This window comes from Henckelia pumila, chromosome 2, assembly GCF_033568475.1.
Source record: "Henckelia pumila isolate YLH828 chromosome 2, ASM3356847v2, whole genome shotgun sequence".
In the NCBI taxonomy this organism is placed as follows: domain Eukaryota; kingdom Viridiplantae; phylum Streptophyta; class Magnoliopsida; order Lamiales; family Gesneriaceae; genus Henckelia; species Henckelia pumila.
This window is the reverse complement of record NC_133121.1, coordinates 151,089,408-151,106,863: the sequence shown is the minus strand read 5'-3', so window position 1 is coordinate 151,106,863 and position 17,456 is coordinate 151,089,408. Positions and strand designations below refer to the sequence as shown.

The window sequence follows — 17,456 nt, the reverse complement described above, 5'->3', positions numbered from 1 at the left end:
TCACTTTTAGTCACATATGTTATCAAATTCTGCTCATATATATATAGTCAAATTTCAAAGGACAAAATTAATATTTAAGTTTAGCTTTTATTTGCATAGAATTTCGAAAGCAAAATGATATTTTAAGAAAAATGAAAAACTACATTGAAATTACGTGATAGTGGAGAGGAGAAAGTGGTATTGTTAGAGAAAATTAAATTTAGCATATGTTGCTAATATTACAGTAATGCGGCTAATGCCTTTTTAAGGTTTAATCTACACTAAAAAAAGTTTGCACATAATCCGTGCACAAAATATAATTTTTATGTGAAATATATTGATGTTGAAATAATTTTTAAACTTAATATTCGAGGGTTTATTATATTTTATTGTTTTTTTTATTCAAAAAAATAATAGAATTGTGAGAAGGGGTATTTTGGGGAAAATTTTGATTTTTCACGAGAGATCAACCAAAGTTGCTCTTTATATATGTATAGAAATTTTCAGCTGCCCAACTAATGATGTTCAACTCGTCTCCGACTACTAAAATCCGATACCGTGTTTTAGTTATGCAAAAAAATAAATAAATAAATAAAACTCGGTACCGAGTTTTAATGGTCGGGGATGAGGTGAAGAAATATTTTTGAGCAGCTGAAAAATGTCACGTCAGTCAATGCTCATGTAAGTGTCCACTATACTTGTCCAAGATATCAAAATTCTATATAAAGACACGTAAACTAATGTATTATAACACATACGTATGCGTTTGTTTCAGTAAAAAAATAAATAATAAATTGAATTTCTCTTAATTTTTAAATCAAATTTATAAATATTTGGGTGATTAATTATATTTTTGGAGTTGTAAAAGTTTCACCAAAAATTAATTTTAAATTTATATATTAAATATATTCCCAAAACTGCTTCCTTTTCTTGTAGCACAAATATTATGAAATCGTATTATGATTTAATTTTATGAGTCTGATCACTGATGCTCATCCGATTCGATTTAAATAAATTATTAATTTTATATTCTCAATTATTATAAATATTGTTCCGTCTTACGAATACAAATTGGTAAAAGAGTACTACAATTTGAAGTTTGTATTGGATGAAAAAAAAAATTCAAGAAACAGTCAAGGAGATGAATGAAGTGATCGGTTCAACGGAAAACACACGTGGGCTGATGAATATAAATACATGACCCACTCCTCTGCATTACGCCATTTTCGAACCGAAATTATATGGATGATTCAGAGATCCACGGCGGCACATTAGACGGCGCGTACAAGACACTGCCGCATTTTTACTTGGCTTTCACGGTCATTTGGCTCTTCTCCGCCGTCTTTTGGACCTTCAACACTTACAAAAACCGCCGTTTTCAGGTCATTTGATCAGTCGACAATAACATTGCCTTCTTTTGAGTTTGATTTCAAGTGGGTTCTTTTTTTGGAACTTGATTGTTTTGACTAATGTTAAATATGGCAAGTTATAGTATAGCTATTTTAAGAATTTTGATTCTTCTTCTTCTTCTTGTTTCTGCACCTGAAGTTTCAATTTTTTTTTCCTTTCTGTTTTTGTGTTTGATATCAAGTGGGTTTTGCTCCCGTGAATTCTTTGATCCTTGCCATAAACATTTCCTGCAAAATACGAAGAATTCCAGATTTTTTGATGAAAACAATTCACACTCAGATTTCTGCATTTCTCTTGTTTCTAGGATTTAATTTACTGCTCCTCAATATATTTCCTCTTCTTTCTTCTGATGAAATCTCGATGATTTTCATCAACATTTCCTATAATATGCAAAACAAAGTAGAATATGGTTTTGATGATGGAGCTATATTATGTGATATTTGATTTTCTAGTTGGTCTTTCTTTTTATGCTCAAAATAGCACTTTGCATTTCTTTCAATTGGGTATTTATAATTGTCAAACATTGGGGATCTGCAATTCTCCACGAAAATACGAAGTAATACGAGTATAGCAACTTTCAGAACATTAAGGAATCCAAATTTGAATAAGTTTGACTCTTTTCACTATATATTTTGGTTTCTTTTTTGTCAATTCTGTAATTAAGAGGCCAAATTTCCATTGGTTGTGTTGTTAATTCTCTCTGTTATCTGTTTCTATTTACTAGAGCAGTCGAGTACTTTGCAGTGGGCGCTTGCCACAGTTCCCCTTACTAAAGCTTTGCAACTTCTATTATCATTTCTGTTCTGGTATGTCATTGTCTTTCTTGATAATTATTCACATTAACTTATTTCCACCGTTGAATTGAAATACAAGAAATATTATCTGACAGCTTGTATCAGACGAAAACTGGGCAATTTCATGATTATTTGCATGATTCATTATTATTGAACTCATCCTGGTGTTATATGGTTTCTTGTTTCAGGTATTCATGTTTATACTCAAATGTTTGCTCTTTATGGTTGTCCTTTGGGGTATATGTAACCGGAATTCTTTTTCAAACTGCCACTTTCGTATCTTTTTCCCTCATTTCACATGGCTACCGCATCCTATGCTGTCGCCTTTCACTATCTGAGCGCCGAATAGTGTGTGGCCTCGGTTGCGTCTTATATTTGACTCTTGTTGGTCATAGAGCTTCTGTGCCGTACTTCTCTGTAAGTTCTTGCTACCCGTCGATTTCCTGGAATATTGTGTTTGTCAAATATGTTGTGTTGTCTCGTGTTGGGCGCTTGGTTTGCCATACAATTTAAAAACTTCGAATCATACCATATTACTTATCATTCTCACGCAAGTTAACACTCAGCTTTTAATCTTAATATCATGTTGAATGAGAAAGCAGTTTGGGTATAAAATTCATTCAATCTGTTTTTTGACAGGTGATCTTGCTGCTAGATTATTTCGTTATATTCTACATGATATTTCACCATGTATCCCAAAATCTACAAGCTCTTAGAGAACAGTTGAATTTCATCGAGTATGAAGACGTCCAGGCAATGCACGATGCGGTTTATACGAAATACGTCATGTTAAAGTATGTGTGTTCAGGTGTTTTGTCTTTCGAATTTCTGTTAAACTTCATTCACTGCAGCAGCATCTCAGAATCAGTAACCGATTCTAATTGTTGTTTCATATTTTGCGTTGGTTCAGGAAATTTCAAGGTGCGATGCACTGTGTTGCGGTGTTAGAACTTGCGGTATGTATATCTTTGTAACATATTTACACCATTTTTTAAAAAAAAAAAGACAACTTGTGCACTCATTCATAAATCTTTTTGACAATGATTCTTTTTTCGGGTTCTTATTTTAAGATTTTCATGAACACCGATGATTCTCTGGAAAATTATTGGATTCGGTTACTGGTTCGAGAGTGGGCGCAGTACTTCATCCTCACCTACATTGGGTATATACAAATAAAGAAATCCTAGATTGGGAACGAAACATTCCGCGTCCTTTGCCCTTATGTGGTCAATGAAAATTTTTTCTTTCCTATCACAGATGGATTTTTAGGCCTCAAGAAATGGCACCTCATTTCTCAGTGACGCCGATTTTGAAGTCCACAATCGCGACAATTGCGCCTCCCATTTACAGCATTGTAAGTTCACCTTATCGTACTAATTGAAGACCATCTTTCATGCTCACAACTTCGGTTAGCATAGTTGCCCCCCAATTTCCAGTCGTTAAATGAGCTAAAACTGCAGGAAATGGATTCAGAAACATTTAAAGAATTCACAAGTCATGAATGGCACATTGGAGTGGTAGATGCAATCTCTAATAACTTCTCAAGTTTCTTGAATGAATCGTTATTGTGGATATACAAATGATTTGTTGGTTTGTTTTTTTTTAAATGCGTAGCCAACTTTGTCATCCCACAAGGAAAGAAGCTTAAAAGATTCAGTTATTGTCGTGATTCAGCACCCTCGTGCATACAACGTACCATCCAGCTCCCACAATGGAAGCCCTGTCGCTGTTCCCACATTCATCCCTGCTTCATTTTCCGAACATCGGTGTAATCCGATACAAGAGCAGTGTTCAATTCTGTTGGGGTAGTCAGTGGCATTTTGAAGATCTGATTCTACCACTCTGGAAGTTTTGATTGATGAGAACTGGTAGTGGATTGTTTTGAGATTATATTGTTTGTCGGGAATCATGACGATCCGGGTTTGATTTTTGCAGATGTGTATATGGATAGTAAGTTTGTGGAAAATGTACATTCTTGCTTGTTTGTTTATGTGCCACTGGAGTTTCATATTCTGTTCTTGCTTCTCTTCACCATATAGGTGCAAGCAAAAAGAACTGATCTTTCCAACTGAAGATTTAAATCTTACTATAATATAAATAATATTCTCTGTGTCTTTAATCTATATATGTTACATCAAGTACATTTTAAGTTTTGGTGATGACAAAAAAAGATGACAAAGGAGACGACAAAAGACATAAGCATATCAATTTACGCAAGCAGATCAAATGAAAATTAGACATACAGATCATACCAAAAAGGCATAAGTTCAAAATACACTTATAGTTTAACTGGTCTCTTAAAATATTGATCTGATAAAGAAAACTATTTTGGATTAAAGGACTTGATCTACATATAGAACTTGATTAGAATAGTTATATTCTTCAGAAGGTATCCAGTTCAGTATTCCAGATCAATTTGGTCTTCTGGAACAGATCAATCTTCAGATTAGACCAACTCTCTACCAGTACAATTCGTACATAATCAAGATTGATCCGAGTAGTTTCAGATAAGACAATTGGATAAAGCCGTTGTTTATGTATTTAGCTATCATCCAAAGGAGCCCCGTTCTACTGTACTATATTTAGAAAGAAGAAAAAGACACGTGACATGTGACAAATTTAAGCGAGAGTTTTCTGAAAAAAACTATCTTCTCTATTGACAAAAGGAATTACAATATATAGACATCTAGAATAATCAAATCCTTTGACCCTAGCATAATAAAATCCCCTATTTTAAAAAAGAAATATAACATAATTACAGTAAGAATATATACAACAATATAATAAGGAAATAATATATTGACAGAATATATTGACATCCCCCCTCAAATTGATGCGGGTAAATCTGTCAGCATCAATTTTCCACTGAGAAACTTGTGTCTTTGGCGCGTCAAAGCTTTGGTAAAGACATCAGCTATCTGAAGATCGGTAGTGATATGAGGAAGAGTGATAACACCGTTTGTGAAGGCCTCCTTGATATAATGACAGTCCACCTCTATGTGCTTGGTGCGTTCGTGGTAGACTGGATTTGCAGCTATCTGAATAGCACTGGTATTATCACCATGAAGTGGAGTAGGAGCTGTTTGAGGAAATCCAAGTTCGGAAAGAAGACTACGTAACCACACAATTTCAGAACAAGCTGCAGACATGGCTCTATATTCAGCCTCTGTGGAAGATTTAGAAACACTATCTTGCTTCTTGTACTTCCCAGAAATCAAGGCATCGTCAAGGAAAATGCGCCAGCCTGTGGTAGATTTCCTGGTATCCGGGTATCCATCCCAATCAGCATCACTGTATGCAGTCAAATGAACAACTGATCCAGTAGGAAAACTCAACCCATGAGTAGATGACCCAATTAAGTATCGAATAATGCGACGAACAACAACCATATGAAGATGTCGAGGCGACTACATAAATTTGCTAACAATATGGACATCATAAGAGATGTCAGGCCTTGTAATAGTTAGGTAGATGAGACTACCAACAAGTTGCCTGTATAAAAAAGGATCAGATAAAAGCTCGCCTTCGTCTTTCTGATATTTAGCATTCACCTCCATTGGTGTATCAACAGCAGTAGCATCCTTTAAACCAGCTAACTCAATGAGATCTTGGATATATTTATGCTGATTTAAGAACAAACCTTGAGCCCGAGAGTGAACTTCTAGGCCTAGAAAATATATAAGATGTTCAAGATCTTTCATTTGAAAAGTACTATGCAACATATTTTGGAGCTTAGTAATCAGCCCATTGTCATTACCAGTGATGATAATATCATCAACATAGACCAAGAGAAAGACCATACTGTTTGTTGTGTGATGAAAGAAGAGAGACGTATCACATTGACTCTGTGTGAAAGAGAAGTGGAGAAAAGTGCTGCGAAACTTCTCAAACCAGGCTCGAGGGGCCTAGTTCAACCCGTACAAAGAACGTTGTAGCTTGCAAACTTCATGAGAAGCTCTCCAATACGAATATCCAATAAAGGAACATGATCTCTGTTCATCAGGTTTGATCTGATTGATTCAAACTCTCCCTTTAACTTCATTAAAAACTGGTCACGCTTGCTAGTCTCATGTACTTTTTGGACAGCAATTAGTCTTTCAGGAGGTACATTTGCGTACACAATATCAGTGTACTCAGCCTAAAGATTCTCAAAGGAATAATAAAACTCCTGGATTGACATGCTCCCTTTACTGAGTTGTCCCAACTCGAGTTCCAAATGAAACCTTCTTGATGCGTTGCTTTGGTTATAAACTGTCTTCAAGTAACCCCATATTTCTTTAGAAGTCTTATAAGGTTTGAGATTGAGAAGTATGGAGGGGTCCACAGTCCCAAGAATCCAAGTCATAATCTGAGCATCCTTCACCTCCCATTTTACATATTCTTTCTCCTTCTCGCTGCTAGGTGCAGGATTTGTGCCATCAATATGACCCCATAATTCCTTTCCCTTAACAAATATCTGGAATTGGAATGCCCAAACAGAATAATTCTTGCCATTAAATCGAACAAGAAAATGTTCTGATCGTTCAAAAGACATGATTCAACTAGAAAAACACGAATTTAGATATCAAGTCCAAGAAAACACCAAGATCTCGGAGCGAGAAACAAAGGCAAACAAGATTGAAATGATCTCAAAATTTTGGCTTTGATACCATGACAAATTTAAGCGAGAGTTTTCTGGAAAAACTATCTTCTTTATTGACAAAAGGAATTACAATATATAGACATCTAGAATAATCAAATCCCTCGATCCTAGCATAATCAAATCCCCTATTTTAGAAAGAAATATAACATAATTAAAGTAAGAATATATACAACAATATAATAAGAAAATAATAAATTGACAGAATATATTGACAACATGTTCTGCATAACTGTCGGCTACTTTTGGACGAAAGTGCACTAAATAAATTTTGTGCCGTTGGAAACTTTGCCTATAAATATTTGAAAATCAAGAACGAATGATGATCAACGATCTTATGCACTCTTCCCTTTTATAGTTTTCAGGCATTCAAAAGAAATTAGATCAAAATTTATGAGCTACAAGCACACACATACTGAGATACTAGATCAATATGTGCTGCATAGCCTGAATTTCAAGGATCTTGAAGCTCAAGAATTGATTTTGTTGTTTATTGATGCAACTCTAACAAAAATCGTTCTGAGTGGAGAAATTTTAGACTAAGTTACTAGGAGTTCTAATCGAAAGTCGATTGGATTGAGTTTGTACAAGTTGTTGTATAAAAAAAAGTCTTCTAATAGAAATCCTTCTTGAAATAGAATAAGGGGATACATAGAATCTTAGACTTCAAATTTCCATTAAAAAATATGTGTTATTTACACTGCATATTTTCTATCTATCTACTGATCAACTCAACTTTGCACTGCAAGAATTTTTTGCACTAACTAGATCAATTCTTGCATCAACTTGTTTGTTAAGCAAAATTAGATAATAAAGCTGGTAACTCAGCTTAATTGTCGCAAAACTTCTAAAATATTTTTAAATGTTTATCATCCCCCTTTACACACATTTTCAATCCTAACAAGTGTCATCAGGGAGTGGTTTTTTTTCCTTAACCTCAACTGCATGCTCAATTACTATGACATCTTTCAAAAATATTTCTATGTTACCTAAGAAAGAATATGATGATTGAAAAAATCGAATGCAGACACATTTTATCATATCAAGATGATGATATGTGATACATGACCAATAAAGATTATGAAAGTCAATACTGTTGTAGCCAATACAAAAGGTGTTCCTCAAATGATCTTGTTGGGTCCGGAAATGCAAGCAATCTTGATTTTGATGATAACAAAACTTGTCATTGTGTTTCTAACATGTTTACTAAGTGTGCAGCTGATAGAAGACAAATTGGAAGTGCTAAGTTGTTGGAATACAATCTTAGCTCAACTTAGTTTCTGGCGCATCTGCTTGTTTCAAGCATATCTCATAGCTCAATGATCCAAATGACCAGCCGCCTAAACCGTTGCATAGCCAATACAAAAGTATACAAGTCATGTAGTATGACAGTTGGACGAATTCGGATGATATCTAGGTCAAACTGCTACCTCAAGAGTGAACTAGATGAACAAGATGAAAGCAGATGTATTGACAGACCAGTTCTTGTGTAATGGCCATATCTCTCAGCTCCATGATCCAAATGTAATGATTCAGTATGCATTAAAAAGATATGCAAATTCTATACAAATCATTTTCACAAGTCAAAGCCTGTATCGGAGTCTAAGAAGATGATAAATCACGTTGAAGTTGCTGGTTCTGCACAGGTTGATAACAGAACTCGAGGATGTACATGGTCTGGTAGAATGAGCATAGATCTCTCATATTAAATCTAAAAGGAGTGATACTTGATGCATTGGAAAGCCAAGAAGAAGGGCTACAACTTTTATGTTCATAACATTGCCCAAAAATCAACGCATCAAGATATACAAGACCTCGACTGATCAGCATTGTCTCGACCGATGAAGACCTCGACTGATTTGAACATCTCTGGTATTTCGAGAATAAAGTTTGCATATGAACTCCAAATTGAGTGATTCATAATGCGTTGGAAAGCCAAGACCAATGGCTACAATTTTCATGTGTTATTACTTTGCCCAAATGTCAACACAGAAAGAATTACAAGCATATGAACAAACAACAGTAACTCAAGCATTCGAGAAATGTCACCTGCTCTATATCAACCGGCCAACTTGAAGATATCAACCGATCTAAGCATGTCAACCGACTCGAAGATATCAACCGATCCAAGCTTGTCACCTGATCTCACATGTCTACTGCTCTAGATCCAGATCCAGATCCAGATCTAATCAAACCGGTCAAAGCTATAGTTCAGAAAGAGAAATAAGAACGTTGTGATATCAGAAACAGCACACAACCTTTTCCAACAGTCATATTATTGTGTCTAACATATAAATCACTCTTGGAGTCTATAAATACAAGATCTGGACATTGAAAAAAAGAGAGAGTGGACACCGAAGAGAACATTCAGCCTGTTAGAGCTTTTTCACAGCAAGAGAGGGCATCAAAACAGATCTATCAGCTAGTTGAGAGCAAGCCCGAGGTGTGAATAACAGATGAACAGATTTCTTGAGCTTCTCCAGACAAGTTCTTCACACCCCACCCACTCACTCACACATATACGAGAGATGTACTTTGATGTTTAGTTGAGTGAAAGTCTTTACACAAAGATGTTAAAGATTGTGTTTATAGTCTTGGCATAAAAACGTTAAACATTATACGGATTGTGAGGTTGCGGCCTACAATCGAGTATGAATCTAAGAGTTTCGATTTAGGCAGTGGGTAAGTCCTAAAGTTGGATTGGGGTGATTACAAGACGTTGTAATGCTCAAAGTCTTCTAATGGATCCTTTCGAGGAGGAAGAAGGGGTGACGTAGGAGATTGAGCTTCGAACATCCATAAACAAATTCTTGTATCTTTACTTTATGGCATTTACTTATTGTTACTGTTTTTGGATGATTTGTTGAAGCATTTTATATGTTCTTTAAAGTACCAAAATATTGTATACTAAGTGTTTGATAAAATGCTTCAACCAAAATGCTTTTACTATCTCAACTTGCAATCTTTTCAAACAATTTCTCAAATGCATAATCAGTTTTTAGATGGATTATTTCGAGTATTTTCCGCTTGGTTTTGTAACCAAACTTGATATAATTTATCGGTGCTCAGTTCGTATTCGAACATTTAAAGAACGAGTTGTTGTAACTCAAAATATTTTAAAAGTGTGTATTCACCTTCCCTCTACACACACACTCGATCCCCAACAAGTGTATCAGAGAGGGTTGCTCTTGAAAGAGCATTTGAAACTGATTTTTATCTTCAAAATTTCGTTTTTGAGATTTTCTAACATATATATGCATAGTTAAGAATTTCTGGCCGCTTGCAGCGACTTTGGGAAAAATGGCATAACTTCTTGCTCGAGTGTCCAAACGACAAACCGCTATTTGCATTGCAAACTAGACTCGCAGAAGTATAAAATGTGTAGCCTGGTATTGCACGAGCAGAAGCAGTTTATTCTATGAAATCGAACAAGTATGGTGCCGCAGAAAACAGGGCATGGACAAAAGTTGATGTTTTTGCCATGAAGCTTAAGGATGTTGCACTCACCAATAAAAAGGACTTATTATCTCGAATCAGATTCATACATAGTCAAGAAAACTCGGTAAACTCGTTCTAAAATTAGCTTTTCGAGAGCTTTTGAGTTTGATTGCCAACATGATATTCTACTTGTGCTAGCATGTCTTGAATTAAAAATGTCTAGTCATTTCCCTTACAATGTGATTGTTCTTAATGTCTAAAGGGACGCTTAAATGTATTGTGAATATTTATGTTTGTATGTCAATCTTGATTTTGTGTTGCTTGGTAATTTGAGATAATTTTGTCCAAAGTTGATGGAGCTTTCTAGTCATTCAACTTGACTTACTTGTGTTGAATATCTCGCTCTATTTGTTGTTTAATCAAGTTGAGACTATTTGCTTTTGCACTGCATTCACGTTTTGAAATCATGAAATGACATTTAGCAAAGGGGGGCAAGAATGAAAAATTGAGTTGAACATAGTAATTTTATCCCTCTATTTTCACGAACTTTCTTTACTCAAAATTTGAGGGGGGAGCTCATTCACCATCCTTGATATTTTTGAAAATTTATGAAATGTCATATGCTACAACATTTTTGTTTGCTCTTTAAAATTCTTTTATGCTCATTTTATAAAGATAAGGGGAGTAATGATTTTTGACTTGCAATTATATCTTCCATATACTTGCACTTTATAATTTCATATATCAAATTCGTTTATTCAAAAAATGATTTGAGTTCCAATTTATTTTCTCTACTTGCATAAGTAATCACTTGTGTTTGTGGAAAAAGGAAGAAGTGATATCATTGTGAGATCATTATTTTTCTATGTGAATACCCTCTACACGCTTAAATATTTTTAGAATCATTCATTAAAGGGACACATCATAAGCTTATTTGTTTTGGGATCACAGTGATATTTTACAACTTCTTGTTCTACTTATACTTGTTGACAATATATGGTGGCAAAGATAGAGAAATATGGAAGATGATTTGGTCAAGTCAATTTTTAATTATCTCCTGATCTTTGTGAATTACTAAAATTCATAGCAAGTGATATTTTCAAACACTTCCCTTGGTTATTTTTGTTTCGGAATTGTTGTCCGAAAATGCGTTATCTTTTACCAAAATAATCAAGTGAGGATGAAAATTTATTTTGTGCATACATATAAACATGAAGTTGTTTTCATGAGTTAGTCACCCCTCTACCTTTATAAAATTCATTTATTCAACTTTGAGGGAGATCTATAATATTTTTATTTATCTCGAACCTGTTTTATTTTCACAAAAAAATGGGAGAAATATGTTAGATAAAAATATGTGTTTTGCATTACTTGAGTTTCAATTTTCATATTTTTAACCATGTTTTATGATCATCAAAAAGGGGGAGATTGTTGGGTTCGAAAATGCAAAATATCTTGATTTTGATGATAACAAAATTTGTCATTATGTTTCTAACATATTTACTAAGTGTGCAGCTGATAGAAGATAAATTGGAAGTGCTAAGTTGTTGGAATACAATCTTAGCTCAACTTAGTTTCTGGCACAGCTGCTTGTTTCAAGCATATCTCATAGCTCAATGATTCAAATGACCAGCCTCCTAAACCATTGCATAGCCAACACAAAAGTATACAAGTCATGTATCGTGACAGTTGGACGAATTTGGATGATATCTAGGTCAAACTGCTACCTCAAGAGTGAACTAGATGAATAAGATGACAACAGATGTATTGACAGAACAGTTCTGGTGTAATGACCATATCTCTCAGCTCCGTGATCCAAATGTAATGATTCACTATGCATTGGAAAGATATGAAGATGATCTACAAATCACGTTGAAATTGCTGGTTCTGCACAGGTTGATAACATAACTCGAGGATGTACATGGTCTGGCAGAATGAGCATAGCTCTCTCATCTGAAATCCAAAATGAGTGATTCTTGATGCATTGGAAAGCCAAGAAGAAGGGCTACAATTTTGATGTTCATAACTTTGCCCAAAAATCAACGCATCAAGATCTAAAAGACTTCGATTGATCGGCATTGTCTCGACCGATGAAGACCTCGACTGATTTGAGCATCTCTAGTATTTCAGAAATATTGTTTGCATATGAACTCCAAATTGAGTGACTCATATTGCGTTGTAAAGCTAAGATCAAGGGATACAACTTTCATGTTTATCACTTTTCCCAAAATTCAACACAGAAAGAATTACAAGCATATGAACAAACAACAGTAACTCAAGCAGTCGAGAAATGTCACCTGTTTTATATCAACCGACCAACTTAAAGATATCAACCGATCTAAGCATGTCAACCGACTCGAAGATATCAATCGATCCAAGCTTGTCACCTGATCTCGCCTGTCTATTGCTCCAGATCCAGATCCAGATCTAGTCAAACCGGTCAAAGCTACAGTCCAGAAAGAGAAATATGAACATTGTAATATCAGAAACAGTACACAACCTTTTCCAACAGTCATATTATTGTGTCTAACGTCTATATCACTCTTGGAGCCTATTAATACAAGATCTGGACATTGAAAAAAAGAGAAAGTGGACACCCAAAAGAGCATTCAGCTTGTTAGAGCTTTTCCACATCAAGAGAGGGCATCAAAACAGATCTATCAGCTAGTTGAGAGCAAGCCCAAGGTGTGAAGAACACATGAACAGATTTCTTGAGCTTCTCCAGACAAGTTCTTCACACCCCACCCACTCACTCACACATATACGAGAGATGTACTTTGATGTTTAGTTGAGTGAAAGTCTTTACACAAAGACGTTAAAAATTGTGTTTGTAGTCTTGACATAAAGACGTTAAACATTATGTGGATTGTGAGGTTGCGGCCTACAATCAAGTATGAATCTAGGAGTTTTGATTTAGGCAGTGGGTAAGTCCTAAAGTTGGATTGGGGTGATTCCAAGATGTAGTAATGCTCAAAGTTTTCTAGTAGATCCTTCCGAGAAGGAAGAAAGGGTGACGTAGGAGATTGAGCTCCGAACATCCATAAACAAATTCTTGTCACTTTACTTTATCGCATTTACTTATTGTTACTGTTTTTGGATGATTTGTTGAAGCATTTTATATGTTCTTTAAAGTACCAAAATATTGTATACTAAGTTTTTGATAAAATGCTTCAACCAAAATGTTTTTACTATCTCAACTTGAAATCTTTTCAAACGATCTCTCAAATGCATAATCATTTTTTAGATGAATTATTTCGAGTATTTTTCGCTTGGTTTTGTAATCAAACTCGATATAATTTATCAGTGCTCGGTTCGTATTCGATCATTTCAAGAACGAGCTATTGTAGATCAAAATATTTTATAAGTGTGTATTCCCTCCCCCACCCCCACCCCCTCTACACACACACTTGATCCCCAACAAATGGTATCAGAGAGGGTTGCTCTTGAAATAGCATTTGAAACTGATTTTTATCTTCAAAATTTTGTTTTTGAGATTTTCTAACATATATATGCATAGTTAAGAATTTCTGGCAGCTTGCAGCAACTTTGGGGAAAATAGCATAACTTCTTGCTCAAGTGTCCAAACGACAAACCGCTTTTTGCATTGCAAACTAGACTTGCAGAGGATTGCGACGGTATAAAATGTGCAGCCTAGTATTTCACAAGAAGAAGCAGTTTATTCTATGAAATTTAACCAGTGTGCTGCCGCAGATAACAGGGCATGGACAAAAGTTGATGTTTTTGCCATGAAGCTCAAGGATGTTGCACTCATCAATAAAAAAGGACTTATTATCTCAAATCAGATTCATACATCATCAAGAAAACTCGGTAAAATCGTTCTGAAATTAGCTTTTTGAGAGCTTTTGATTTTATTGCCAACATGATATTCTACTTGTGCTAGCATGTCTCGAATTATGAATGTCTAGTCATTTCCCTTACAATTTGTATTGTTCTTAATTTCTAAAGGGAAGCTTAAATGTATTATGAATATTGATGTTTGTATGTCAATCTTGATTTTGTGTTGCTTGGTAATTTGAGATAATTTTGTCCAAAGTTGATGGAGCTTTCTAGTCATTCAACTTGATTTATTTGTGTTGAATATCTCGCTCTATTTGTTGTTTAATCAAGTTGAGACTATTTGCTTGTGCATTGCTTTCACGTTTTGAAATCATGAAATGACATTTAGCAAGGGGGAGCAAGAATGAAAAATTGAGTTGAGCATAGTAATTTTTATCCCTCTATTTTCACGAACTTTCTTTACTCAAAATTTGAGGGGGAGCTCATTCATCATCCTTCATATTTTTGAAAATTTATGAAATGTCATATGCTATAACACTTTTTGTTTGCTCTTTAAAATTCTTTTATGCTCATTTTATAACGATAAGGGGAGTAATGATTTTTGACTTGCAATTATATCTTCCATATACTTGCGCTTTATAATTTCATATATCAAATTCGTTTATTCGAAAAATAATTTGAGTTCCAATTTATTTTCTCCACTTGCATAAGTAATCACTTGTGTTTGTGGAAAAATGAAGAAGTGATATCATTGTGAGATCAATATTTTTCTATGTGAATACCCTCTATACGCTTAAATCTTTTTAGAATCATTCATTGAAGGGACACATCATAAGCATACTTGTTTTGGAATCACAGTGATATTTTACAAATTTTTGTTCTACTTATACTTGTTGACTATATATGGTGGCAAAGGTAGAGAAATATGGAAGATGATTTGGTCAAGTCAATTTTTAATTATCTCTTGAACTTTGTGAATTACTAAAATTCATAGCAAGTGATATTTTCAAACACTTCCCTCGCTTATTTTTGTTTCGGCATTGTTTTCCGGAAATACGATCTCTTTTACCAAAATAATCAAGCGAGGATGAGAATTTATTTTGTGCATACATATCTACATGAAGTTGTTTTCATGTGTTAGTCACCCCTCTACCTTTATAAAATTCATTTATTCAAACTTTGAGGGGGAGCTATAATATTTTTGTTTATCTCGAACCTTTTTGATTTTCACAAAAAATGGGAGAAAAATGTTAGATAAAAATATGTGTTTTGCATTACTTGAGTTTCAATTTTCATATTTTTATTCAAGTTTTGTGATCATCAAAAAGTGAGAGATTGTTGGGTCCAAAAATGCAAACAATCTTGATTTTGATGATAACAAAACTTGTCATTATGTTCCTTACATATTTACTAAGTGTTCAGCTGATAGAAGACGAATTGGAAGTGCTAAGTTGTTGGGATAAAATCTTAGCTCAACTTAGTTTCTGGCATAGCTACTTGTTTCAAGCATATCTCATAGCTCAATGATCCAAATGACAAGCCACTTAAACCGCTGCATAGCCAACACAAAAGTATATAAGTCATGTATTGTGACAGTTGGATGAATTTGGATGATATCCAGGTCAAACTGCTACCTCAAGAGTGAACTAGATGAACAAGATGACAGCAGATGTATTGACAGACCAGTTCTGGTGTAATGACCATATCTCTCAACTTCGTGATCCAAATGTAATGATTCAGTATGCATTGGAAAGATATGAAGATGATTTACAAATCACGTTGAAGTTGCTGGTTCTGCACAGGTTGATAACAGAACTCGAGGATGTACATGGTCTGGTAGAATGAGCATGGCTCTCTCATCTGAAATTCAAAAGGAGTGATTCTTGATGCGTTGGAAAGCCAAGAAGAAGGGATACCACTTTGATGTTCATAACTGTGCCCAGAAATCAACGCATCAAGATTTACTAGACCTCGTCTTATCAGCATTGTCTCAACCGATGAAGACCTCGACTGATTTGAGCATCTCTGGTATTTTGGGAATAACGTTTGTATATGAAATTCAAATTGAGTGATTCATAATGCGTTGGAAAGCCAAGATCAAGGGCTACAACTTTTATGTTTATTACTTTGCCCAAAAGTCAACCCTGAAAGAATTACAGGCATATGAACAAACAACAGTAACTCAAGCAGTCGAGAAATGTCACCTGGTCTATATCAACCGACCAACTTGAAGATATCAACCGATCTAAGCATGTCAACCGACTCGAAGATATCAACCAATCCAAGATTGTCACCTGATCTCTCTTGTCTACTGCTCCAGATCCAGATCCAGATCTAGTTAAACCGGTCAAAGATATAGTCCAGAAAGAGAAATATGAATGTTGTGATATCAGAAACAGTACACAACCTTTTCCAACAGTAATATTATTGTGTCTAACGTTTACGACCCTTGGACGCCTCTCCAAAGCTCCGTCGCCTGGCTGCTACTGCGGACACTGTCCGCTATAAAAATTCTATTTCCTACTCCAACTCTTAAAGAATGAGCCCGAAGCCCTTAAAATAGAGACATTACCAGGAGAGGAGAGGAAATTGGATATTCAAAATGAGAGCCTCGGACCCCTTTTTATAGGCTTGGGTTCGGACAGTTCAAACTGGGTTCGGAGGCTCCGATCTAGGCATGATTTCCACTTGTAGAGTGCATTTTGACACCTCAATATGGTGGTGAGATCGGACGGTCCAGACTGGGTTCGAGTGGTCCGAACTGCCACTTGTCCGAGCCAATTTTGACACCTGGACTCTGCTGAGTTCGAACGGTTCGAACTAGGTTCGGATGGCCCGAACTGGTCTGCACGCTCCAAACTGCTTTGGTCCTTCCGAACTCATTTTGGACCCCCCAGGACCTACCCTACCATTTTTGGATGTTCCGGATCTGATTCTCCACTTATTTTTTACAAAATAAGGACTCCTTGAACATGTTTTGACACTTTTAAAATTATATGTAATTTTTAAACATGTTTAAAATTACTTAATATTATAAAATGGAACCGGGCTACTACACTTATAATGCTAGAATTTAGAGACACACACTTCATGAATCACTCTTGAGGCGGTTGTCCCTTTTGGAGATGCTTTGTAACTTGTCTAACATATAGAAAGGTCGTAAAAAGTCTAAAATACAAGCTAGAATCAAGATAAAATGTAGTAACCCGTACCCCATGTTACGAGCTTAAATGTTAAAAATGATTAAGAGATATTAATCTAAATTAGCCAAGAGATTAATCGAATCAAAAATTTGGAATCATGACATCCAAACCACTGAAGATATCGTACCTTCCGAAGTGGGTTCGGAAGCACCGTACCACAGCAGCTGAGATCGAAAGCAAGGGGTTTGTGAAGGC

At 35.2% G+C, this 17,456-nt stretch overlaps 1 protein-coding gene across 1 annotated transcript; it reads left to right on the top strand.

The window, feature by feature from the left end:
- The first annotated feature begins 990 nt into the window (after positions 1-990).
- LOC140883723 (uncharacterized) lies at positions 991-4,302 on the top strand. Its single transcript, XM_073290301.1, has 9 exons — positions 991-1,361; positions 2,119-2,195; positions 2,372-2,600; positions 2,823-2,977; positions 3,094-3,139; positions 3,254-3,345; positions 3,441-3,537; positions 3,644-3,700; positions 3,798-4,302. Exons 1-9 carry the CDS (start codon positions 1,221-1,223, stop codon positions 3,990-3,992), a joined length of 1,089 nt encoding a protein of 362 aa, XP_073146402.1. The 5' UTR covers positions 991-1,220; the 3' UTR covers positions 3,993-4,302.
- The last annotated feature ends 13,154 nt before the right edge of the window (positions 4,303-17,456 follow it).

Coding starts and splice junctions, on each gene's coding strand:
- LOC140883723 (XM_073290301.1), top strand. CDS start 1,221: ATGGATGATTCAGAGATCCACGGCGGCACATTAGACGGCGCGTACAAG. Junction 2,196..2,371: donor CTATTATCATTTCTGTTCTG/GTATGTCATTGT, acceptor TTCTTGTTTCAG/GTATTCATGTTTATACTCAA. Junction 3,701..3,797: donor ATGAATGGCACATTGGAGTG/GTAGATGCAATC, acceptor TTAAATGCGTAG/CCAACTTTGTCATCCCACAA.